Source organism: Mesoplodon mirus (genome assembly GCF_964341445.2).
Source record: "Mesoplodon mirus genome assembly, chromosome: 14".
NCBI lineage: Eukaryota > Metazoa > Chordata > Mammalia > Artiodactyla > Ziphiidae > Mesoplodon > Mesoplodon mirus.
The window spans coordinates 44,067,009-44,094,615 of record NC_138990.1 but is presented as its reverse complement, the minus strand read 5'-3'; the positions used below and the strand labels follow the sequence as shown (position 1 = coordinate 44,094,615).

Here is a 27,607-nt window from a genome sequence, read left to right as displayed (position 1 = left end):
TCACTATCTTCCTGCAATGTATTAATGATGTTTAAAGCTATGTGAGAACAGAAGTAATGCTGCCTTTGCCCTCCTAATTTACTGGGAAATTGGCAGCCATTCTTTTCAGGGTACTAAATAACCATTTGTCAAGTTCTATTTATCTTCTGTAACTACAGATATTGACTCAAAAAACTACAGTTCCTCTCAGACTGACTTCTAGCAGATGCTTTTCTTCTCATCGCTTGGAATCAGAATAGAAAAGTGGTTATCTTAGAATTCATTATTATTCTACTGTTATATTATCAGCTAAAGGAAAGGTGAGAACAGAAGATGGGGTTAAATTTACATGAGTAGCAGGGAAAGGAGGTAAACAGAGCACACAGCTACAACCACACACATCTTGATAGAACTAAGTGTACGAAACGTCTAGTCTGAGCTTTCCGCCTGCAGATGAGAACTACGTAATATAAGATCAAGGACTAAACTAAAACCTGTCTTGACTCCAAATGGACAACCTTTTTTTTTCAATGATAGGTACAAGATTCAGATCTTGCCTAATGGCCCTCTTCCAGAACCAAAGCCCGACTTCCCCACTTCCCTGGTTCCAGTTCTCAGGAGAAAGTCCTCTCAGGAAGCCCGAAGGGAAGCATAATATTGGAAGAGGGGTCGGTGGATGGGCCCATGGGTACTGAAGCATACACAAAAAGTACCCCCAAACGGACCGTGGTCTACTTCGAATATTTAGCGCCACTGGCCCTTGAACTAACCCATAATTCCAGCTACTTCCAGTCCGAGGATCTGCCCTGAATAGCCAATAAATTTCTATCACTCTGCTGCGAGCCTAACAAATGTCTATGCCCTGTCGCCCCCTGAACACAAGGTAGTGCCCTCCCGGCAGAGTAAACTCCGCAACCTGCCCACGCCACCTTCCTGCCGAAGGACACAGCCCGGAATAAATCTCGCGACCCCAGGGAACAGCCTAGTCTCCGGAGCCTGGCGATGACGTCACGCTGCCCCTTTCTAGCATCGCGAGACTCTCCTCCCTCACCCTGTTCCCTACGCTCCCAGCCGCCCGCGCCCGCTGTCAGACAGAGGCAGGGATGGCGAGCCGCGGAGCCGGGGTGGTGACGAGAGTAGCAGTTCCGCCATTGGACGAGGAAGCCTGAGGGACGGGCCAACGTGGGGAGCAAGGAGAGACCAAGGCGGTGGCCCCGAGAGAGCCAGAGCAATGGAGGCCAACATACCGAAGCGGAAGGAGCCTGGCAAGTCCCTGCGTATCAAAGTCATCTCCATGGGCAACGCCGAAGTGGGAAAAGTGAGTACCTCGCTGGGAGGGGCGGGACCACGGCGCGGCGGAGCGACGTGGCGATTGGCTGGGAAGGCGGCCACTCAACAGCTTGGGACCCAGCCTCCTCCCCGCCCCTGAGCAGGCCTGGGTGTCCTGGGGGATGCGGCTCCGCGGGGAAAACTCTCCTGACCTTTTTGAGCTTTAGGTTGCCCCCTTCCGACACCTAAAAAGATGTCTCGAGTGGCCTCTAACCCTTGAATGTATCCCAAAGAGAGTAAGGAGGCCTGGGTCCTTATGTCAGATCGTTTGCCTGGATACTGTATTTGCGTTCTAGGTGGCCCGTCCAGGACTCAGAGGTGGAGAAAAAAAGTTTAGTTACCCCCAGCAGAGCTGGGGAGCTGAAGGGAACTTACTGGGCCGTTTGTGAGGATGGGAATTTGTAAAATTTACTCCGCAGACGTGGAGACCAGAATCTACATTTCATTTGTAAGAGAGCATAACTGATGCTGAAGGTGTTTCACAGGGTACGTGCAATGGATGTCAAGGAACCTGCATTATTTTGTTTTGTTTTTATTTCTAGTAGTGTCACCACATCCATTATCTCAAAGAAGTCTTAGTTCCACTGCCTTTTTCAGTGCTGCTTCTACTGGCTGTCAGCTCTAAGCTCTCCCATAGTATGGGGGGAGGGAGGGTGAGAGGTGAATGGAGGTCTTTCCCCACATGAATTCTAAGACTACTTCTTCTTCACGCAAATTATCTCTCCTTCAGGGTAAGTGGAAGCTGTTGGTTAAGAACCTTCCGAGGTCATCAAATCAGTGACTGAGACAGGATTAGAACCTGGGTGTTCACATTCATTGCAGTGCTCTCTTTCCATTATTGTTTGCTGTCAAAATCAACTCCCAGTAGGATCTACATGCCAAAAAAGCTGTTAATGGGAGTGTTTATGCCAGTGTCCTGCACATAGTTGATGCTCAGTAAATGTTTATTAGTGTCTTTTCTTTCCACTTAGTATTATCTTGTACTGTTTATTTATCTATGTGTATGTGGGTATTAACGTAGCTGAAAGTCTACAATTATTGAACGTCAATTATGTGCCAGGCATTGAAAAGAAAAGAATAAAACCTCTAGAAGGTTATGTACTAAACTGGCTAAGTGAGCATGCTCACTTTTAAAATTTTACTATGCTTAATGGTGCACTGTTAGAAATAGCTTAAAATGCCCAGTCTGTCACCACATTTATGTAATATGTTTCTAGATTTATTAGCCCATGCAATTAGACAAGGGAAAGAAATAACATACAAAATGCTAGAAAGGAGAAAGCAAAATTATCAGTATTTGTTAATGATATGATAGTTTATCTGGAAACCCAAAGAGAATTAACTGAAACACTATTAGAAAAGACAAAATTAATATACAAAACTTTATAGCTTTACTATATCAAATTATAATTGTTTGGGTACTTCCCTGGTGGCGCAGTGGTTGAGAATCCGCCTGCCGATGCAGGGGATGTGGGTTCGTGCCCCGGTCTGGGAGGATCCCGCGTGCCGCGGAGCGGCTGGGCCCGTGAGCCATGGCTGCTGAGCCTGTGCCTCCGGAGCCTGTGCTTCACAACGGGAGAGGCCACAGCAGTGAGAGGCCCACATAGCGCAAAAAAAAAAAAAAAAAAAAATAATTGTTTGGACTATATAATTGAAAAACTTTTAATTTACAATAACAACCAAAATAAAGGACCTAGGTTTAAACTTACGAAGAAATAGGGAGCACCTAGGACCTATATGAAAAACATTTCTACAAAGGGACACAAAATTACTTAGACAGGTGGAAAGATATACTTTCTTCTTAATTAGGATCACTCAATATTTCAGAGATGTCAGTTCTTTAAAATAATCTACAAATGTGATTCAGTTCCAGTTAAAACAGCAATACTTTTTTTTTTCTTCAGAACATAGTAAAAGGTACTAAAGTCCTTATGAAAAATTAAATGTGAGAATCAGCAAGAAAATTATGGAAAAGAAATGAGAGGAGACTAACACTACCAGATATTAAAACATATTTTAAAGTTACAATCTTTTCCTATTGATACTGGAGGAAATATAGGGACATCAGTGGAACAGAGTGGAGTCCAGAAATGAACCCAAACATATAAGGAAATTCAGTTTACAACAAATATAGTTAAACTGGGAAAGTAGGGACCATTTAATAAGCACTTTTAAAACAACTTTCTACTATTTGGGGTTGGAGTGGATTCCTATTGAATGCCTTTCTCAAAGATAAATTTTTCACAGATAAAAGATTTAAATGTAATTTAAGAATTTTGCCTTAGTTATAAAAGTAATACATACTCATTTTAAACAATTTGGAAAATATAGGAAGATATACAGATAAATAATTTAAAGTTAAAAAGTAAGGCATGCCCTAGTAAATAATCCTTTCATCAAAGGGCAAATCAAAGCAAATGACAAAATAACTAGAAAGTCATGAAAGGAGAGAATGCATGCCAAAGTCTTCAGAGCAAATTTAAAGCTGTAGTGAAAGGAAAATGCATTATCTTACTCATTTCTAAAAAAGAGAGATTAAAAACTAAAGGAACATAATAGTTGTACAACTTTGTGAATATGCCTAGAACCGCCGAATTGTATGCCTTAAAAGTATGAATATTATGGTATATTATGGTATGGAATTTTAAAAAGTAAAGGAACTTAATACTTAAGACAGAAGAACAAGGACACAAAATTCACCAAGAGAAAGAGAGAATTCCCTAGAAAGATTAATGAAAAAGAAAAATGCCTAAAATTTTATTTAAGAAAAATAGAGAAAGCAAAAAATTACAAGATTAATACTGAAAAGGAGACATAATCACATACTGGAAGAAATTGAAAGAAAGACTAGAGACTACTACATTCAATTCTGTGGGAACACATTTCAAAATGTAGAGGAAATGGAGGATTTCTTAGCTAAATATAAATTACCAAAATTGACTCAAAAAGTAGAAAACCCAAATGACCAGTCACTTAAGGATGTCCCCTGCATTGGAAAAGCAATTAAAAGGCTTACTATCCAAAAAGGTATCAGGATCAGATGGCTTCATGAACAAGTTTTATTTAAGCTCTAAATAACACATAATTTCAGTTAAGTTATTCCAAGGCAAAGAAAAAGATGAACAGCACTCCAATTTATTTATGTAAAGTCATGATAACTTAAATAGCAAAACTTGATATAGTATCAAAAAAGAAAAGTATATGCCATTTTCACATATACATACAGATGCATAATTCCTAAATATCCACAAATAGAATTCAGCAACATATCAAAACAGTTTCACTATTAGCAAGTAGGGTTTATCCCACGGAGTGCAAACTTGGTTCAAGATCAAGAAGTTAATCAACATAATTTGTTATATGAACTGATTACTAGAGAAAATATTTTCTGTACTGTAAAAAAAAATGATATAATCAACCTTATAAACACTTTAAGCAAAATCAGAATAAAATGAAACTACTTAAATATGAAAAACAATATTTATTATTATTATTATTATTATTTTTTGCGATACGCGGGCCTCTCACTGTTGTGGCCTCTCCCATTGCGGAGCACGGGCTCCGGACGCGCAGGCTCAGCGGCCATGGCTCACAGGCCCAGCCGCTCCGCGGCATGTGGGATCTTCCCGGACCGGGGCACGAACCCATGTCCCCTGCATCGGCAGGCGGACTCTCAACCACTGCGCCACCAGGGAAGCCCTATTATTATTTTTAAAACAATAGTTATTACTAACCAACAGCAAACATACCAACTGGTAAAATGCTGAGGCCATTTCCTTTAAAATTAGATGCAGAAAAGGATACATACTATTTTCTTTTATTATTCAGCATTGTTTTAGAGGTTTTGGAGATGCAGTAAGAAAAAGGAGATTCCCAAGGGCTTAACTCCCTCAATGGGGGAATTTCTCTGTGGTCTTTGTTTATATCCAGTTCAGCTTTCTGCATTGGCATCAATTTACCCCAGAATCCCAGCCCAGTTCTCAGTGTCCTCTAGGATCTGATCCTGATGTTCTTACCATTGACTCTTCCAACCAACTCTGAAGACTGCCCTAATTCTAGATTTCCAGTTATAGTAAATATTTTCCTGTTAAGTCAGTTGAATTGGTTTCCCTTACTTGCAGTCAAAAGTACCCACATCGTACAGTATTATATATACTTCTCTGGAGTTTGCTTTTTCTCTCTCTCTCTTTTTTTTTAAATGACATCCAGGATTTATTTATTTATTTTATTTATTTATTTTTGGCTGTGTTGGGTCTTCATTGCTGCGCACAGGCTTTCTCTAGTTGCGGCGAGCGGGGGCTATTCTTCATTGCAGTGCATGGGCTTCTCATTGCGGTGGCTTCTCTTATTGTGGAGCCTGGGCTCTAGGCACGCGGGCTTCAGTAGTTGCAGCATGTGGGCTCAGTAGTTGTGGCTCATGAGCTCTAGAGCACAGGCTCAGTAGTTGTGGTGCACAGGCTTAGTTGCTCTGCGGCAACTAATGTGGGATCTTCCTGGACCAGGGATCGAACCTGCGTCCCCTGCATTGGCAGGGGGATTCTCAACCACTGCACCACCAAGGAAGCCCTGCTTTTTCTCTCTTAACAGTAGATTGTGGTGATTCCTCCAATTATCTGACATAGCTCCAATCACTCTTTTTCATGGTTGCATAATAGTCCATGACATGCAAGTATCCCCTCTATTGATGAGAATTCACTTGATTCCCTTTTTCCCTACTACAAACAATCTTGCTATAATACATTTCTATAGGTATATATATCCTTAAATACCTGGACTAGATTCCCAGGGGTAGAACTGCTGAGTTGAATAGCACATTTTAAAATTTTAGTAGCAATTGCCAATTGCTCTTCAAAAAGGTGTGTTTCTACCAGTAATATGCTGGTACATTTCCCCCTAACTCCCTGCCAACACAGTATTGTCATTCTTTTGATTGCTACTAATCTGGTTAGTGAGAAGTAATTTCATTGTTACTTTAATTTGCATTTCACTGACCACAGATGAAGCTGAGCATCTTTTCAAATGCTTATTGAACATTTGGATTTGCTTTTCTGTGGATTGCTCAATTTATAGTCCCTGCCTATTTTTCTGTTGGATAATGTGTCTTCCTTACCAGTTTTTCTGGTTGGGGGACATTAGAGTTATTAACTTTTTGCCAGTCATATGAGTTACAGATATTTGCCCCAGTATGTTGTCTTTTAATACTTTTATATTTTACCATACAATTGATTTTATTATTATTTGTATATACTCAATTATGCCTATCTTTTTAAAATTGACATATAGTTGACGTATAATATTATGTTAGCTCCAGGTGTACTACATAGTGATTTGACATTTGCATACGTTATGAAATGATCACCACAAGTCTAGGAACCAGCTGTCCCCATACAAGGTTATTACAATATTATTGACTATATTCCTTATGCTGTATAACACATCCTAGTAGCTTACGTTTTGTAAGTGGAGGTTTGTACCTGTTAATCCCATTCATCTATTTCACTTCCCCATCCCCCGTACCCTCTGGCAACCACCCATTTGTTCTCTGTATCTATGAGTCTGTTTTTGTTTTGTTTGTTTGCTTTGTTTTTTAGATTCTACATATAAGTGAGATCATATGCTAGTTGTCTTTCTTTGACTTATGTCACTTAGCACAGTTCCCTCTAGAATTCATTCATGTTTTCACAAATGGTAAGATTTCATTTTTTAAAAATAGCTGAGTAATATTCCATTTTTATATGTCACATCTTCTTTATCCATTCATCTACGGATGGACACTTAGGTTGCTTCCATATCTTGGCTATTGTAAATAATGCTGCAGTGAACGTTGGGGTGCATATATTTTTTCGAATTGGTGTTTTTGTTTTCTTCAGGTATATACCCACAAGTGAAATTGCTGGATCATATGGTAGTTCTATTTTATTTTTTTTAGGAACCACCATACTGTTTTCCATGTAGCTGCACCAATTTACAATCCCACCAACATTGCACGAGGGTTCCTTTTTTTTTCACATCTTCTCTAACACTTGTCATTTACTGTCTTTTTGATGATAGACATTCTGACAGGTGTAAAAGGTGATATCTCATTGTGGTTTTGATTTGCATTTCCCTAATGATTAGTGGTGCTGAGCATCTTTTTCATGTGCCTGTTGACCATCTGTATGTCTTCTTTGGAAAAATGTCTATTCAGATCCTCTGCCCATTTTTTAATTGGGCTATTTGTTTTGGTTTTTTTTTTTGATGTTGAGTTGTCTGAGTTCTTTCTATATTTTGAATATTAACCCCTTATCCAAGTATATTCTCTCAGTCAGTAGGCTACCTTTTCATTTTGTTGATAGTTTCCTTTGCTGTGCAAAAGCTTTTTAGTTTGATGTAGTCCCATTTGTTTATTTTTACTTTTGTCTCTCTTGCCTGAGGACACAGATCCAAAAAAAATTTGCTAAGACTGATGTCAAAGAGTGTGCTGCCTACGTTTTCTTCTAGGAGTTTTATGGTTTCAGGACTTAGATTTAAGCCTTTCATCCATTTTGACTTTATTTTTGTATATGGTGCGAGAAAGTAGTCCAGTTGATTCTTTTACATATAGCTGTCCTGTTTTCCCAACACCATTTATTGAAGGGGGTGTCTTTTACCATTATATATTCTTCCCTCTTTGTCATTGATTAATTGACCATATAAGTGTGGGTTTGTTTCTGGGCTCTCTATTCTGTTCCATTGATCTATGTGTCTGTTTTTGTGTCAATATCCTACTGTTTTGATTACTGTCATTTTGTAGTATAGCTTGAAATCAGGGGGTATGATACCTCCAGCTTGTTCTTTTTTCAAGATTGCTTTGGCTATGCCTGTCTTTTTTTTTTTTTTTTCTTTATTGGTGTATGGTTGCTTTACAATGGTGTGTTAGCCTCCACTGCACAACAAAATGAACCAGCCATACACATACAGATTATGCCTATCTTTTATGGTTTCTGGGTTTTCTTTCTTGGTTGAAAAGGTTGCCCTAAGGTTGTACATATATTGCACATTTTCTTCTGAAATTTTTATTGTTTTATTTTTAAATAGTTAAATCATAAATTTATCTGTAATTTATTTTTGTATATAGGGAAGTTCAGGGCCCAACTTAATTTTTTTCCTGATGGATATACAATTGTGCCAGTAACATTTTACTAAATAAATTTTTTTTTCCCATTGACTTTAAATATCACCTTTGTCACTTTTTAAATTTTTATATATAATGGGATCTATTTCTGAGCTCTCTGTTCTGTTCTACTGACCTACTTGTCTATTCTTATGCCAGTATAATACTCTCTCAGTTTCAGACTATATTTTTATATTTGTCAATACAAATTCCCACCTCTTTCTACTGCCCTGCCCCTTTCCTGTTTTTCATACTTGGATTAGTTCTTCTCAGATAACTGTTCTTTCATATGAATTTTAGGGTAATTCTGTTAGGCAAAAAAAGATTCAAACCTTAAGATTTTTTTTCAAACCTTAAGATTTTAATTGGTTAAGATTTTAACTGGAACTGCACTAAAAAAGTACCTAAAAAAATCTATTTAAGAAAAATAGAGAAAGCAAAAAAGTCTCTCTATATTTATGTTATTTAACTTAGTTTATAAGATCCTAAGGTCCAGGAACCCTGTCTCTTTGGTTATAGGCAGTGGTTATTCATACCATTAATTAAATGTGTATCTCTTTAAATACTTAGGGCTAGTGTTTAAATCGTGTACTGGAATTAAAGGACTTCCAGGTCCCTTAATCTCATGAATAATTTAGAAAAAGGCTATATTTATTTTTCTAGGATATTGTGAGAGAAAACATTTGAGAAGTGCTTTCAACCTTTAAAGTGTTTTTTAAAAGTATGGCCTCTTAGCAGTACTCACTCCAAAGAAGTTTTTCCTTCAGTTCACAATGAGCTTATTAAGCACTTTTTAAAGCAACTGTCCTATTTAATATAGATTGAGGTTCATCAGGAAAGTGTTTGAGCAGAATAAGCTTCATGACCAGCACTTCAAGTAAATTATGTTTCATGAGTGCTAAGGATTGCCATTAATGTACAAGTCATTTGAATTCAGTTTTTCATTGGCACTGAGCTAATTGCTCAGATATAAAGTTATAAGATATAAAGAAGTAAAATACCGGTGCTTGCCCTCAAGTAGTTTACTGTCTAGCTGAAAAAGTAAGATAAATATGCACATGTGAAAAGATAACAAGGCAGTGAATAAATGATAACAAATACATTATATATGTATATATACATTTATATACATATATAGTATATGTACTATATACACATATAGTATATAAAAAGTGTTAGAGAAGTTCATATGTAGGCAAGATCTCTCATAACCTGGAAGCTCAGAGTTTGCATTGGACCTTAAAGCATAAGTAAGATTTGGAAAGTAGGGAGAGAGCTCTTTCCAAGTAGAGAGAAAAGTAATGACAAAAGTCAGGCCTGGGAGTTTTGCAGAAATGGAGGGTTTATATTAGAAGAGTTTAGACAGAAAAGACAGATTAGGGCCAGATTATGGAGGATCTTGAATAACGGACAAAGGAATTTGGATGCTGAACTCTTGGCAGTGAGAAGCCTCTGAAGATTTTTGAGTTAGGGAAGTGAAATAACATTAGTGGTATGCAGTGTTGATTGAAGTTGGCAGGGAAAGGGGACATAAAGACCAATAAAGAATTTCCTGTAGTTGTAGTTGTACAGAAGTAGATGATGAAGACTTAAACCAAAATGGTACCAGTGGGAATTGGAGTGAGGAGAAAGATGGAAGAAACATTCAAAAGAAGATTTAGAAAGACTCAGAATCAAACATGACTTTAATAATTTAATACCCTGTAATTGGGAAAATGGTGGTATTATTAACAGAACTAGGATGTGAGCAGGATTCACTGTTTTTATGTATAAGATTAGTTCATTTTGGGGCATTTTGAGTTTGTGGAACAGTGAGTGTGGCATCTAAGTAGAAATTAGTCTAGTAGATATTTGGAGATGTGGATCTGGTCTGGGGAGGGAGGTCAAGGTAGACAGATATTTTGGTGGTATTATTAAAAATATAAGAGTAAAAGAGGTCTTCAAAAGAAAAGAGAAGGACTTCCCTGGTGGCTCAGTGATTAAGAATCCGCCTGCCGATGCAGGGGACATGGATTCAGTCCCTGGTCTGGGAAGATCCCACATGCCGCGGAGCAACTAAGTCTGTGCGCCACAACTGCTGAGCCTGCACTCTAGAGCTGGGAAGCCACAACTACTGAGCCCATATGCCACAACTACTGAAGCCCACGTGCCTAGAGCCCGTGCTCAACAAGAAGAAAAGCCACTGCAAGGAGAAAACCACGCACCGCAAGAAGAGTAGCCCCCACTCGCTGCAACTAGAGAAAGCCCACGCGCAGCAACAAAGACCCAACGCAGCCAAAAATAAATAAATAAATAAATAAATAAAAATAATTTATTTAAAAAAAAGAAAAGAGAACAAGGATTGAACACTAAACTGAAAAGATACCCATATTTGGTATTAAGGGAAGAATTTTAAAATAATTTTTCTTTAAAATCTTCACCTTTAGTATTTGTTTCAGTTATTTTATAGTTTTGGCTTTTGAAAAAGCTTTGTGTGGGCTTCCCTGGTGGCACAGTGGTTGAGAGTCCGCCTGCCGATGCAGGGGACAGGAGTTTGTGCCCTGGTCTGGGAGGATCCCACATGCCGCGGAGCGGCTGGGCCTGTGAGCCATGGCCGCTGGGCCTGCGCGTCCGGAGCCTATGCGCCGCAATGGGAGAGGCCACAGCAGTGAGGGGCCCGCGTACTGAAAAAAAAAAAAAAAAAAAAAAAAAGCTTTGTGTCTCGTGGTGAATGAAGAAACCATAATGAAGAAATGTGCTTATTTTGTATACGTTCCCAGAGTGTCTTTACTAAAAGCCTGTATTTTTACCTTTTTAGAGCTGTATTATAAAGCGATACTGTGAGAAAAGATTTGTGTCTAAATACCTTGCAACAATTGGAATTGACTATGGAGTCACAAAGTGAGTACATACATTCTTTCCTTGGGCTTGCAAATTACATAGAAATTTAGAACCCTTCTAAACTGATCTGTCTTGAAATGGAGAGTCTGAAGATAAACTGAGACACATAAGAATGAGACCTTTACAGATAGTAGTAATCACATTATTTGTTCATCATGGAGTACCTGCTGTTTGCCAGGCTTCATGTGGGGTGTAGGGTCTGGTGATGAGCAAGTCAGCACACAGCCTGCCTGGCAGATGTAGCTTTTCAGGAAGCATGTTTCTATATAAGCAGGTCTCGTTAGCAGGTATGTTTTTAGAGAATTTTGAAAGATTCTCTCCCAAAAGCCTAAATATTATGTGGAAAATTTTCTATCAGAGAACTTCCTTTTATGATCTTTACATCCTATTAGAATCCAGCAAAAATGATCTGGGAAGAGTAAACTTAGGTATAAATGGGGATTTATTTGGAGATGAATCAAGGGTGGGTTGAGCTTGGGGAGATAGGGTCACATTAACAGGAAATTACACTGGGGGAAGGTAGAATTGGGGTAGATAGCACATCCCCAAAGGTGGAATTTCAGGTGCTCGCCATTCTGACCCCAGCCTGCCCCTTCCCTTCTCTCATCTCATTCTTTTCCACACTTCACTCTCCGTCCGTGCTGAACCTGTGCCATCATATACATTCCTGTCTCAGAGCCGTCATTCATTCTGTCCACCTGAAACGTCCTTTCCCCTCATCTCTCTGCCTGTCCATCTCCTCAAGGTGTAAAGTGTAACTGTTCCCATATGGCTTTCTGAACAGCTCCTTTATCAGTCAGGACTCATTTTAGTTGAAAATGACAGAAATATTAAAATTCTCTGCTATTCATGGGTCTTAGCATAAATTGTCTTGTGTTATCATTTGTATGTGTTTAATGTCTCCTCCTAGATTTAAAGCTCCATTAAGAAGGGGCTCTTAGTATAAATTATCTCCAGGTGCCTGGTACAGTGCTTATACATAGTCGATACTCAGTAAATAATTATTGTTAGGTAAGATAGGTCCATCTGAAGAGGAAGTTTGCAACATTAGAATATGAGGGCAACATTCAAGAAGGTAGACTAAAGTGGTAGGGTGTATCTATACTTCAGGGCTCAGGATTTCATCAGTTATGTGGTAGGATATCCTATTCAAGGCAGTTTTGTTTTGAATCCATGTTAAGTAGCTAATTTATTCATTTAAGAAATAAGAGTTACCATGTTATGCCCTAGAACTGTGGTTTATTCAACAGACTACAGTCATCTCTCAATATCCAAGGGATGTTGGTTCCAGGATCCCCTGTGGATACCAAAATCTGCAGATGTTCAAGTCCCTTATATAAAATAGTGTAGTGTTTGCATGTAACCTATGCACATCCTCTCAATACTTTAAATCATCTCTATAATACCTAGTACAATATATCAGTAAATAGTTTTAAATACAGTGTTAATGCTATGTAAATATATAGTTGCCACCTTGCGGCAAATTCAAGTTTTGCTTTTTAGAACTTTCTGGAATTTTTTTTCTGAATATTTTTGATCCAAGTTTAGTCGAATCCATGGATACAGAGCCTTCCGTAAGGCTGACTGTATTGTTTCTGGTTGATTTTTTTTTTTTCTTTTGTCTTATGGTGAGGAGGAGGATATGATTGACAGAAACCCAACTCAAGCCAAAAAAAAAAAAAAATCAATTCACATAATCCAATTATAAGGATGTAGCTGGGCCTCAGAGATCGCTGGAACCAGGGAGAGAATATAACCTGGTCCTTTCATGACGTGTCTCTCTCTACCTTTTGGCTCCTTCTCCACAGCTGCTGGTAGCTCTCAAGTTTACCAAAACTAATCACAAATTTAAAAAGTACCAGGTAAGGTTTTGATTGTCCAGGTGGAGATAGGTGCCTTTCCCCAGCTCAGTTAGCTGTGGCCAGCAGAGTGGCATCAAAAAAGAAGATGGAAGAACCCATTTAAACCACAGTTGGGAGAAGGAGGGTACTCTTTTGGGCAGTCAAAACAATAGATTCGTATATGTATAGCTGATTCACTTTGTTATAAAGCAGAAACTAACACACCATTGTAAAGCAATTATACTCCAATAAAAATGTTAAAAAACAAAACAAAACAAAAGTAGATTCCCACTCCATCCTTCAGATTTCAGTATGCTTAAGAATTAGTTGTAGAGTTTGTGAAAATGAATATTCCTAAGACCCACCCCCTAAGATTCTGATTCTGGATCTGAGGTGGGGCACAGGACTACATTTTAAACACCCTCCCCATATTTCCATATAATGATGCAGGTGGTCTTCAGGCCACAATTGAGGAAAGCACTGGCTTGAGGTAATGAATTACCATTTTTCTTAAAGTAGTTTCCTCTGTCAGACTTCTGAATTAAATTGACCTCTTTTGAGTTTCAATTTGTGAACACATTTGTGTTACTTCCTGATTTTATAAACTTCAGTTCCATCCCTTCTCAGCTGCTATCTGGCAAAACTTTCTAATATAAATTGTTACATGAGATCTAACGCAGATGCTCTCAAACTCTGTTGTTATTTTGTTTTGTTTTGCTTTTCTCACACTGTCTTTTGTAAGATGGATCCTGATTTCACAGATGTTAAAATGAAAACAAATGTGCATCTTAGAATTGATGAAATATGGCAGAGAATTCAGGAATGAAGAAATCATGATGATTAGTGGTTAATTTGATTGAAATATACAAGTAATATAAAACAACTGTAGGAATTATCGTTTCAGAAAAGAAAGTGGAAAAAAAGTGAAAAAAAATAATAGAGAGAGGATATTATAAACTTGGACAGGGAACAATAATCATAAATAAACCAGGAGGTGGTATAGAAACAATGGGAGCGGGTGCTGCTGTCCTTGTAGTCCATGGGAGGGATTCTTATCAATGCTGTCTAAACTGAAACATGTTGCTTAAAAAATCATAACTTTAATCTGTTAATTTATTGCTAATAATCTCCATTTTTAACCTTACAGGAATCTTTTTAGGAAATACTGTTTCTGTGGTAAAGAGCATTTATATTTAAAGCTCAATAATTCCTCCCAGTTTACATCAGTTTCTTTTTTTTTCTTTTGTTAAATTCAGTGAAATGTAAATTTTATGCTTTTAAATTAATATAATCCCAATTTTATAAAAATATTTATGTCTACCAGTCTTATCTATGTACAGAAAGAAGCCTACAGTAATGTTCATCTATATTAATGAAGGTTTTTCTTCTGAGTGGTAGGATTTGGGATAACTTTTAAACTTTCATCTTTCTACTTCTCTTTAGTGTTTGAATTATTTATGATGTTTCATTCATTCATTTTCCAATAGTGATTTTAATTTTTTTTTGTATGTGAACATTCATAGAAGCTATATTTCTAGTAGTGCCAAGTTAGAAAACTCAAATGTCCATCAACAGATTAATGGATAAACAAACTGTGGCATATTCATATGATGGAATACTACTCAGCAACAAAAAGGAACAAACTATTCATATATGCAACAACATAGATAAACCCTAAAATAATAATGTTGAGTAAAAGAAGGTAGATAAAAAAGTGAACACACGGTATGATTCCACATATATCCAATTCTAGAAAAAGTAAACTGACCTAATAGTGACTGACAGCAGATCAGTGGTTGGCTAAGTAGGGCAGGAAGGGCAGGAAGGAGGGGTTTCAAAGGGGCCCAAGGAAATGAGTGATATGTTCATTGTCTTGACTGTGGTGCTGGCTTCACAGGCGTAGACATATGTCAAACGCATCAGACTGTATACTTTACACATGTGCAGCTTACTGTCCATCAATTATACTTCAGTAGAGCTGCTCAAAAGAAGGAGGAGGGGGGATGTGGCAGCCCTTGGCCCCGTGGTGGAGACGAGTCACTCCTCTGCTCTCCTGGTGGGGTGCAGATGTGAGTGTGGGGTTTATCTACGGAATCTTGTCTCCTCTGTCATCCAGGTATTCTTTACCTACACAGCTGTGTCTCCCCGAGTTGTTCCAGGCTTCTCAAAGGCAGGGCAGTGCCTTCTGTGTCCAGCCTCTCCTGGGGTTGACCATTCTAGTCTGGTCACATATTTGCAGAGGTGGGCAGCCAAGATAGGGAGGGTCCATAACATCTGGCACGTGGGCTCTGCTGCTTCAGAGGGCAGAAATGGGGCCACACAGGAGCCACAGGGACCGCATGCCAGGTCAGCACCTTTGCTGGGCAGCTTGCCCTCGGTTTGCCCTAACACCACTGAGTGTGGGCGGGGAGACAACTCCACACCCTGCTTTCAGGATAAGAAAACGGAGACCCAGAGCCCCGGGGTGGGGACTGAGGTGAAAAAAGAATGGAAACGGCCTCCCAAAGGAGGCTGCCTGCAGTCACGCACAGTCCTTCAAGGGTCCCGCGGCCTGCCCCATTACTCCGTCAGCCATCCCCAACCAGCCGCCTTTGCTATAGAAACAGTAATAGTGATTTTTCTTTAAAAAAATAAAAGGACTGGAAGCAACTATACTGTGATGTTAACAGTAGTTAATTCTAACATGAATCGTTGTTACTTCCCTTTTTGTTCTCTTCTGTGTTTCCAAATTTCTGAAAACAAATTGACTATTGTTCTTGCTCAAATGAAGGGCATAGGAAAATTAAACAATCAACATTAATAATATACATCTTTATACTGTTTATTTTATACTCTTTATTGTACTGCATGGGAACCAAGCATAACCAGTAGTAATTACGATGTCTTACTAAGTGAAGTAAAACATTTTGTTTTCCTTCATCTTGCTCCTACTGTCCCAAATCCATTTTTTTTTTTTTAGCACCACAGTAATAGCTACTATTTGTTACGGGTGTGGACTGAAGTGTCGAGGTAAGGTGAGGCTAAATGAGGGTGTTTATTCCAAGTGAGTTCAGGGTTCTTAAAACAGGAGCCACCTGCCAGGTTGTGGCTCCTGTTGTAAGGATTATCTGGAATCAAGAAGAGGCACTAAGAAAGTACCTCTTTTAAATTTCATACACATAACCTTTTGAAATTCATAAGCGACATAAATGATATTAATATGAATACAGAAGCCATGACCTTCTTTGGGATTGTTTACATTTGAACATTTCAGGGTACAAGTCAGAGACAGAGAAATCAAAGTTAACATCTTCGATATGGCGGGACATCCCTTCTTCTACGAGGTAAGAAAGACTTTTTGAGAAAACCTATATCCAGTATTGTCAGTGGGTTGAAGGAAAGATCCTGAATTACCGAACAACCAGTATTCAAGTCACGTGTAAAAATAGGTAAATTTAGCTGGTGTTTGTGGCTTCCCTTGGGAGCTTTAACTTAATGGATATCTGTTGGTCTTTTGTGCTATCCCCTTAAATAGTGGTAGGGAAATTTTGTTGCTAATGTTTCAAACACTTAGATAAGACATTTTAACCTTCAAAGGACTGTTGCTTTTTACTTTGTGCCTTAGCCCAGAATGTGAAAAGATAATTACATACGTACAGGGAATTAGGAATTCAGAAATGAACCCTTTGTAGCAGTGTTCTAGAGTGATTTTCCAGTGCACTCCTCAGTCATGTGTGCTCTCTCCCCAGAAGAAGCTAACGCAGCCTCACTTGGTTTACTTTCATCTGCTTATCAGTCCTAAGTAGTCTCAAAATCAATCTCATGGCCTTTATCTTTTGTTTTTCCTTCCTTGGGTTTTTCATTTATTTCCTCCCTTCTGCTTGCTTTGGGTTTATTCTACTCTTCTTGTTCTAGGTTCTTGAGGTGGGAGCTTAGATTATTGATTTGAGACTTTCTTTTCCAATGTATGCATTTAGTATTATAAATTCCCCTCTCAGTACTACGTAGCTGTATCCCACAAATTTTGATATGTTGTATTTTCATTTTCATCTCATTCATTCAGCTTTTTTTTTTAATTTCCCTTGAGATTTTCTGTTTGACCTGTGGATTATTTAGAAGTGTGTTTTTTAGTTTCCAAGTGTTAGAAATTTTCCTGTTATCTTTCTGTTATTGATTTCTAGTTTGATTTCATTGTGATCAGAGAATACACTCTATGATTTCAATTTTTAAAAATTTGTTGAGGTTTCTTTTTCATGGCCCAGGACGTGGTCTATCTTGGTGTATGTTACATGGGTGCTTGAAAAGAATGTATATTCTGCTACTGTTGGATAAAGTGTTCTATAAATATTTATTAGAGCCTGTTGGTCAGTGGTGTTGTTGAGTTCTTTTATATCCTTGCTGATTTTCTGTTTAGTTCTGTAGGTTGCTAAAAGAGGGGTTTTGAAGTTTCTAACGTTAATTGTGGTTTTGTCTGTTTCTCCTTTCAGTTCTATTGATTTCTGCTTCACATATTTTGCAGCTCTCTTGTTTGGTGCATATACATTTAGGATTGCTATGCCTTCATTATATAATTTTATTATTATATCCTGTCCCCCCTGTGTCTCTGGTAATTTTCCTTCTAATGTCTATTTTATCTGATATTAATATAGACATTTCTGCTTTCCTTTGATTAATATTTGCATGATACATCTTTTTCTATCCTTGCACTTTCAGCCTGCTTATATCATTATATTTGAAGTGATAAGACAATACATAGTTCAATCATGTTTTTTAATGTATTATGCCAATTTCTGTCCTTAGACCACCTACTCTTACGTAGTTATTGATATGTTAGTGTTTAAGTTTATTATTTTTTTTGTTTGTTTTCCTTTTTTTAAAAAAAATGAATTTATTTATTTATTTTTGGCTGCTTTGGGTCTTCGTTGCTGCCCGCAGGCTTTCTCTAGTTGTGGTGAGCGGGGGCTACTCTTCGTTGCGGTGCATGGGCTTCTCATTGTGGTGGCTTCTCTTGTTGTGGAGCACGGGCTCTAGACACGCAGGCTTCGGTTGTTGTGGCACGTGGTCTCAGTAGTTGTGGCTAGTGAGCTCTAGAGCACAGGCTCAGTAGTTGTGGTGCATGGGCTTAGTTGCTCTGTGGCATGTGGGATCTTCCCGGACCAGGGCTCAAACCTGTCCGCTGCATTGGCAGGTGGATTCTTAACCACTGTGCCACCAGGGAAGCCCTTGTTTTCCATTTTTCATTTCTGTTTTCTTTTTCCTGCCTTCCTGTGGGTTACTTGAACACTTTTTGAATTCCATTTTGATTTGTCAATAATGTTTTTTAATAAATTTATTCATTTTATTTATTTTATTTTTGGCTGTGTTGGGTCTTCGTTGCTGCGTGCGGCCTTTCTCTAGTTGTGGCGAGTGGGGGCTACTCTTCATTGCGGTGTGCGGGCTTCTCATTGCGGTGGCTTCTCTTGTTGCGGAGCACGGGCTCTAGGCACACGGGCTTCCGTAGTTGCGGCTCGTGGGTTAGTTGCTCCGCGGCATGTGGGATCTTCCTGGACCAGGGATTGAACCCATGTCCCCTGCATTGGCAGGTGGATTCTTAACCACTGTGCTACCAGGGAAGCCCCTCTAGAGTGTTTTTGAGTAAATCTTTCTGCATAGCTTTATTAGTGGATACTCTAGTTATTATACTATATAAGTTATCACAGGCTACTGGTGTTACTTTAACAGTTTGAGTGGAGTGTAGAAACTTTTCCTTCTTTTACACCCCTTTATCCTCTCCCATTTATAATATAATTGTCTTAAATATTTTCTCTAAGTATATTAGAAGCACAACAGTGTTTAATCTTTGCTTAACTGTCAAACATAATTTAGAAGACTTAAGAGAGAAGGAAAGCATATTATATTCACCTGTATTTTTACTTACTCTGTTCTTTCATCCTTTGTTATGTTCCAGGGTTCCTTCTTTTATCATTTCCTTTCTGTGTGGAAGACTCCTTTAGCCATTCTTTTAGTGTAGGTCTGCTGGCAACAGATTCTCTTAGTTTTCCTTGATTAAGAATGTTTTGGTTTCTCCTTTGGTCCTGGAGAATTTTTTTTTTGCAGGTTATGGGATTCTGGTTTGATATTGTTACCAAACCAAACTTGGGTCCACTCACCTGTGTGCGGTAAATCCAATTCTACTGACAATAGGTTGTGGTGAAGGAAAGTGCAGCAGTTATTGCAGGGTGCCAAGCAGGTAGTCCCGGGCAGCTAATGCTGGAAAAAAAAACCCCGAACTCCCCGAAGGGTTTCAGCAAAGCATTTTTAAAAGCAAGGGCGCCCGCCCTCCAACGCCCCACACAGGGTATGTGATCAGCTTGTGCACAATTCTCTGATTGGTTGATGGTGAGTTAACAGGGCAGAATAATAGGAATTAACATTATCAATCCTTAGGTGCCAGTAGGTCTGGGGGGCTTTGTGCTCATGATCATCAAGTAACTGATTTCTTCCATTGGTGATTTTAGCATCTGTTAAACAACTCAGGAAGTGTGCATTAGATACTATTATCTAGGTACTTCAGAGAGGAGGTACAGCAGAGAATATGGGGGAGGAGTCTGTCCTGAAAAGTCCCCATAGTGTCCTGCTCGGTTACAACTTTTCTTTTTTTTCAACACTTGAAAAATAGTGTGCTTCTTTCCTCTGGCCTCATGGTTTCTGATGAAAAATCTGCTGTCATTTGAAATGTTTTTTCCCCCCATTTTTTTTTAACATTGTCAATACTTTTTTATATGAGATCAGGTCCCTTTCATCTTAAACTTAGAAATTTCTGCCGTAAAATTGTTTCAACTCTGCATTTAAGAAAGAGCAGTTTTTTAAACATTGTATTTCATGGGAAAATAGTACATATCACAGAAAACTTCCTACTTTGCTGTTTTCTCTAATATCTCTTGAGCACCGTGCAAAGTTATTTCATGTTATATGAGACTCATTTCTCCTCTTATGATAATATTCCTCTTCTCTACTTAGATTTCCTTATCATTTGCGGTTTTGAGGCCACCTCTTGTATTCACTGAGCCTCTTATTCCCCTATAATTTCACCGCTCTCAGGGAAGAAGTGGGGTTTCTGAGGAATGGTATATTTATTGGGAAGGTTAACTTATTTAGGTTTGGAGAGGTGTCATTTTTTCTCTGATCGCTTTCATGATATTTTTCCTTTGTCTTTAATTTTTACAGGTTTAATTATGTCTTTTGGCATGGATTTCTTTGAGTTTTTCCTGTTTGGGGTTTCCTCAGCTTCTTGAATCTGTAGGTTTATGTCTCCTGCCAAATTTGGGAAGTTTTCATCCATTATTTCTTTAAGTACTTTTCAGCTCCACTACGTTTCTCCTCTCCTTCCAGGACTCTGATCTTATTATAGTCTCACAGGTCCCTGAGGCTCTGGTTTTTTTTTTCTTTTTTCTTTCTTTCTTTTTTCCTTTTCGTTTCTTTCCTTATTTTAGTTTATTTTCTCTGTATTGTTGAGATTAGGTCATTATTGTTTTGCCTTCCATTTCACTGATTCTTTCCACTGTCTCCTCCATTCTGCTCTTGAGCCCGACTATAATACTAGGCTTTTTATTTTCATTCATTCTATTTTTCAGTAATCTATTTTTCTAAAATTTCCACTCAGCCTTCTGAGTGGGTGGGAGTGGTGAGACAGAGTTTTTCTGAGGTGTCAGGCTGAAGTAGAGTGGTTATCATCTTTCCTGATCCTTCACTAAAGAGAGCAGGCTTTTGTTAGGCTTTTATTGGTCTGTACCCATTGGCATTTCCAGGTTGTACTTCTACAGCTCTAAGTTTTGGATACATGAGGCAAAAGAAAACCCAGGGAACTCACTGCTGTGTCATTCCTCAGGTCCTGAGGTACCTAGCTTGTCTGCCTTCTTCTTCCCACCTTCCAGAATCTTCTTTTTGTTTGTTTCTTTTGTTTTCTTTGGTTTTTTTCTTTGGTTTCTTTTGGCCGTGCCATGTGGCATGCGGGATCTTAGATCCCCGACCAGGGATTGAACCCATGCCCCCTGCAGTGGAAGCATGGAGTCTTAACCACTGGACCGCCAGGGAAGTCTCTGTATGTTTTATATATAGCGTCCAGGATTTTTACTTGTACTTAATGGAAAGCATAGGGAAAAGCACATGTACTCCATCTTCCCACAGGAAACGTAACTTTTAATGGCTATATAATCTTCCATCTTGTGAATATACCCAAATATTTAGGTTAAATGAATTCCTTTCAAATGTGAAGCCTTACAGTGGATTGAATCAATTTTACAAGTGTAGAATATTGTCAGTGAAAAAGGAATGGAGGCTCTAGGTGATCAAAGTTTGATGTAGATTCTAACTACCAGAAATGCTAACATAAATCTTAGATTACACCAAAGTCATGTAAGTGGAAAGTTAGAAGACGCCTGAGAATTATGTGGTCCAGACTTCTGTCACTGTAGGATTTCTTTCTATAGCATTCCTGATTGATGGCCATCATGAATTCACCAGATAACAGTATGCCAGTTTCTATGCTGCACACTGAAAATACACAGCCCCAGTTTTCATGACACATAATTATGTCAGAGAAGACACATGGTAAACAAAGGACAGAATGTGTGAGAGCATTTAATACCCACACCTAGCTTATCTGGAAGGTCAGGAAATCCTGTTGAAGGAAGCAACATTTAAACTGAGTCTTGATGGAGAAGTAAGAGTTATGTAGGTTGGTGGGAATCCAGGGACAGTATAATACACGGGACAGTTTTGAGTGGTGCAGACTGTTAGAGTTTGGAGAATGAGTGTCTCTAATGATAGGGCCTCACTACTTCATGAGTTAATCCTTTACAGAGTTAAAAACTCTACCTTAACAACTTCTCTGTTATGAAGGCTTCCTTCCTTTGAATTTGCTACTGATTCTGGCCTTGTTTTTGAAGCAACATAGCCTGAGTCTGTGCTTCTACAAGAGAACCTTCCTAATATTTGTTAATCTGCAGGTAAAACATTTTTTATTCCTGCCACAGCTAGACCAAAAAGCATCCTGTGTGGATAACCTCTAGGTAGCTGCTGGGGAGCTGAGAACTGAACACAACATTCCAGATATTGTCTAACTAGTGAAAAAGACTGAGTGTTCTGTTACTTCTGTCATTAGACACTAGACTCTTATTAATGCAACCCAAAATTGCAATAGCTATTTTTTAGCAGCTCACAAAAATAGAAGTATAATTAATAGAAGCACCTTGAAATCACTACTTCTGAAGTACCTTTTCTCCAAAATAGCCTTGATCTCTCCTTTTTGGTCAAGTATTTGCTGTCTGTAGCTCAAACCCTCCTATTTGATGAGACCAAAGCCATCATCTTCTTTCTAAGCCCTAAACTGACCAAAGTACACCTTTGCCCAGCACACACCTAGTGAAGCATCCACAGTCATTCTCAAGGTCCCTGGCTTCCTCAGATCCTTAGCGTCTGTCCTCCACTGAAGCTTCCATTGTCACCAGTCCGTTTGGCGGTTTTACCCAAAGGGCCTGCTGAGAAAAGACAGTCTGCTTAGTGTGTCAGATAGCAATCTCGGAGGAAAGTGTCAGAGAGGGGACTCCCAAGAGAATGATGGCCTGTATTTTACCACGAGTCTTGCTTCCACTGGTGCACACAGCTGAATTCTGGGGTTTATTGGGATGAGTTAGTGGGTCTATTAAAACTTTCTGAGGCCTGAGTGATATTAAACTAACAGCTTTCTCTAACCTACAAGCTAGAAAGTTTGCCATCTCTGCTTTAAAATTAAATAATTCCAGTTCCCTTAGGATCCTATTTAATTAAACTTTGGATGTGGCAAGTCTGCCAGGACTACAGTAGAAAGCTGTTTGGGGAGGTAATAATAATGGAACTCTAGGGACCACTGAGGCATCAACTTTGACCTTTCCATTTTACAGAAACTAAGGCTTGAGGTAATAAAGTCACTTACTCAAGATGACAGCTAGTTGCTGAACCCAGACTTGAACTTGAGTCCCTTGAAAGAGAAATCCATTGAGCTCATTTAATTCTCTTTTTACACACAAATCTCCCTCTGAACAGCATGATCTGATTTTGGAATTCTTTTCCCCTTTGGCCTCTACTTTTGTTCTCTACTATAGCACATTCAGCCATTTGATTATACAAATACTTATACCTGCTAGGCCCAGGGGGTGACACAAAGATATGTTCCTTCATGTCACTTACAGTCTAGTGGGGAAGACCACTGGATATGCTACAAACTATGAAACTAGACAGGAAGTGACATGAGTGCTATTAGAAGTACAGAATGCTGTGGTATTCCAGGGGACATAGAGATTGCATTCTGTTTTGCAGGTGGAGGGGATTAGATGGTGAGAAAGGGGGAAGAAGAAGCTACATGAAGGATACAGCATTATAGCTAGACCTTAGAAAGTGAAAGATGAAGAGGTATCCATTTCCAGGTGGAGTTAGGAAGGCATAGGACAGGTTTGGGGAATGAGAGATTATCCAGTGTGAAGTACAGGGAACAGGAGGGGGATAAAGCTGGGGAGTTGGTGGAGGACTGATCAGACACTGTTAATATCAATTAAAAGAGTGTGAACTTTGGAGGGTGGGCAGTAGGGAAACAATAAAGAATTTTTGAGCTGGGGTTTAAAAAGATAAATATACACAATATATAACGTTGCTAGGGAGATTGCTTAGAAGACTCTTGCAGTTGTGCAGTCAAGAGATAATGTTGGCAATGAAAATGGAAAGGAAGTGACAGGGCAAGAAGCCTGGCAGAGGCGGCTTCTACAGGACTGTTTGAATCTGCTGGGCAAAGGAACAGAAGAGCAGCAGAGGCTGACACCAGGCTTTCAACCTGAGGGGCTCAGCGAGGGGTGTGCTGCTTTCATCACTAGACGTTCAAGAGAAGGAAGAGTTTAGGGAGGAATGAATTGGAGGGTTTCCTGTTGTGCAGATGGAATCTGAGTTTCCAACAGGACATTCAGCTGGAGTCTAGAGCTCATTGGAAATGTGGGTCTAGAAGCGCTGATGAAAGGACTCAGCTTGGAGGTTCTCACAGTTGAAACCGCGCAAGTGGTTGATTTTGCTGAGTTGGGAGGAAGGATAACAAAGAGAGGACGAGGGCCCAGGACAGGGTTTGGGATTGTGGCGGCAGAGACTGGAGTGGGAGCACTGGAGAGAAGAGGAGTCGGTGGAAGAGAGATCAGTAAAGAGCCTGGAGAACGTGGTGTGTGGGAGTCCAGGCAGCAGGAGTTTCTAGACAGAAGGGAAAACTCTATTGTAACTCCTGCAGGAGGGCTAAGGGCCATGAGTACTGAGGGTAGAAGACACCTTCCTGGACTTCATCACATTAAATTCGTTCCAATTTTGTTGGTTTTGATTTTAGGGGATAGCTTTCTATGTTTATATAAATTAAGAGGCACTTATATTCTTGGTCCAGGTGTCTCTCTCTGCTCAGAAACCTATAGACAATTCATGCCAGACGTGTGAGAGATGTCTCCATTCTTACTACATATCCAGTGTGAGTCTGAGTACTTACTGGAATTTTCTGAAAAGAACGTATAATACATGGCCTCCGTCAGGATTCTTACTGGAATTTTGGCCTGAAAACCCCAGTCTAGGCTTCCCTGGTGGCGCAGTGGTTGAGAGTCCGCCTGCCGATGCTGCCGATGCAGGGGACGCGGGTTCTTGCCCCGGTCCGGGAAGATCCCACATGCCGCGGAGCGGCTGGGCCCGTGAGCCATGGCCGCTGAGCCTGCGCGTCCGGAGCCTGTGCTCCGCAACGGGAGAGGCCACAACGGTGAGAGGCCCGTGTACCGCAAAAAAAAAAAAACCCAGTCTGTCAGTGTTGTTCCTTATCCGCCTAACCTGTCACGTTAGCGCCTCTACCACTTTATTGCGCCCTGTACTTCATGCTGCCTCTTCCCAGAATTGAAGATATGCCCCAGAGGTCAGTTGCCATTTTTTTTTAAAAGGAGCATTTGTTTGTTTGTTTGTTTGTTTGTTTGTTTATTTATTTATGGCTGCGTTGGGTCTTCGTTGCTGTGCGCGGGCTTTCTCTAGTTGCAGCGAGCGGGGGCTACTCTTCGTTGCGGTGCACAGGCTTCTCATTGCGGTGGCGTCTCTTGTTGCGGAGTACAGGCTCTAGGCATGCGCGCTTCAGTTGTGGCATGTGGGCTCTAGAAACACAGGCTCAGTAGTAGTTGTGGCACACGGGCTTAGTTGCTACATGGCAAGTGGGATCTTCCCGGACCAGGGCTCGAACCCATGTCCCCTGCATTGGCAGGTGGATTCTTAACCACTGCACCACCAGGGAAGTCCTCAGTTGCCATTTTTAGTAAGAACATCAAAGGAGGACAGTCAGAATGAATGCAAGGAAGGAAGGGAGAAGGTGCTGATACACATTTTTTTCCAGGTAGTATTTAGGTGCTCTGCCTTCATTATCTCATTTAATCCTAATAACCCTGTGAAGTAAGTAGTGTTATCCCCATTTTACAGATGAGGAAACTGAGATGCAGAGAGGTTATGTGACTTGCCCAAGATCACACAACTAGTAAGTAAGTGTGAACCCAGATCTGACTCCAGAGCCCATGCTCTTTTCCACTGCATCACACAGACACTCAAGAGTTTGGAGTTCTAGAATTGCTGTAGAGACCCAAGAGTCATAGGGAGGTTCTGCCTAGCATCCTGGGGGAAGCCAGCTTTGGGATGTGATATATAAATGGCTGTACCTACTGCTGATACTTGTGTCATTTTTTGCCTTAAGTTCTTTTTAATTATTCATTCACCTTCCTAGTTCTCCTTAAGAAGAATGCTATATAATTTGTGTTCTTTTAAAGGCCTACTAACAACAATTAAAGATTGATCGCCTCTGGGGAGTGGAACTGGAGGTGAGGAGGGGTGGGGCAGGAGGCCGTTAGTTCTATCACAAGTCCTTCTATACTAAGAGACTTTTTTTATTATTATTATGTTACTTTGATTTTATAAAAAGCCCTCCAAAGGCCAGTAGTACAATTAGAAAACACTATGGATACACAAAAGAACACACTTTGCTAAGTCAGTGACTGTGAGATATACTTTTATAAAATCATAATACCTACATTTTGTACACCTGTTCTTTTATGTAAAGGTTCGTAATGAGTTTTACAAGGACACACAGGGTGTGATACTGGTCTATGATGTTGGGCAGAAAGATTCCTTTGATGCCCTTGATGCATGGCTGGCAGAAATGAAGCAAGATCTTGGACCTCATGGAAACATGGAAAATATTGTATTTGCAGTGTGTGCCAACAAGGTAACTGCTTTGGAAATGGTATGCTTAACTTTCTAGGTTCATTATGGGAAGAGTGTGGCTGAGTTTTGGGGAATAAATAAAAAGAAAAAAATTCTGCAATCTGTAATATAGGAATCAACAGCTTTTCAAAACAAAGGTCCCTAAAACAAAAACGATTAAAAAATAAAACCTGGCACATCAGGATTTTTATCCATTTTTTGTCACGGGTGCCATACTTGGGGAGGCTATTGGTGACTGAGCAGGAGAGGTGGAGCCTAATAATAACACTCTGACCTGATTGGAGAAGGGGAAGCAATTAGGTGAAATGTGGACTGTGGAAAGGTGTGATGGGCAGACCATGGCCCTCAGGTGTGGCAGATGTGATGAAGCCAGCTTTCACAGAGGTGAGCAGTAGCAGTGTTCTCAAGGGAGAATGCTGGTATCAGGCACTTGTGGTTTCGCCACAGAAAATCAGTCCACATTCAATATAAGTAATTTTTTCATCTTTTTTGTTCCTGATAATTTTATATGCTAGTGCTGGGGTTCACCTAAGAAGAGTTTTTGCCTCAGCAAAGGATTGACAGAGACCTACTGGGCCTATTCTAGTGGGACAAGGTTGGATTCTTCTCTCCCCCTGCCCCCAACCGTTAATTTCAGATCGACTGTGCTAAGCACCGCTGTGTTGATGAAAGTGAAGGACGTCTTTGGGCTGAAAGCAAAGGGTTCCTGTACTTCGAAACTTCGGCTCAAACTGGAGAAGGAATCAGTGAGATGTTCCAGGTAACCTAGCATTTTATTGTTTTAGAGTTTGTGTCAAGGCTGACCATACCAAATGTTAGTGTAAATTATGAGAAGCAAAATAGTAATAGGAATTTCTCATTAGAATAAGCTCTTTCTTTTCCGAAGCTAGTAAGAAAGAAAGAATGGGAGAGAGAGGGAGAGAATGAGTGTGTGTGTATGTGTGATATTTGTCTGCTGTCTGTTTTAGACCAGATCTGGCTGCTCATCAGAATTACCTGGGGAAATTCTTCAAAATAAAAATTGCTGGGCTCCAGACCTACCGAAAGCTTAATGTTTTGATGGAGCCGAGGAACCTGCATTTTGAAAAATCTCTCTAGGTGATCCTGATGATCATCAAGTTTAACAACACTTATTATATACTCACTTAAATGGGACAAAGATTTTCTTTAAAACCACCTTTGGTTA

At 39.7% G+C, this 27,607-nt stretch overlaps 1 protein-coding gene across 1 annotated transcript in view; it reads left to right on the top strand.

Annotated features, from left to right (window-relative positions):
- The first annotated feature begins 1,036 nt into the window (after window positions 1-1,036).
- Window positions 1,037-27,607, top strand: part of DNAJC27 (DnaJ heat shock protein family (Hsp40) member C27) — a 39,643-nt gene continuing 13,072 nt past the window's right edge. Inside the window, exons 1-5 of the mRNA XM_082642692.1 lie at window positions 1,037-1,297; window positions 11,238-11,320; window positions 16,415-16,484; window positions 26,258-26,422; window positions 27,059-27,181. Of these exons, the coding sequence (XP_082498818.1) occupies window positions 1,211-1,297; window positions 11,238-11,320; window positions 16,415-16,484; window positions 26,258-26,422; window positions 27,059-27,181 (528 nt within the window). The 5' untranslated portion in view covers window positions 1,037-1,210. The remainder of the gene's footprint in view (window positions 1,298-11,237; window positions 11,321-16,414; window positions 16,485-26,257; window positions 26,423-27,058; window positions 27,182-27,607) is intronic.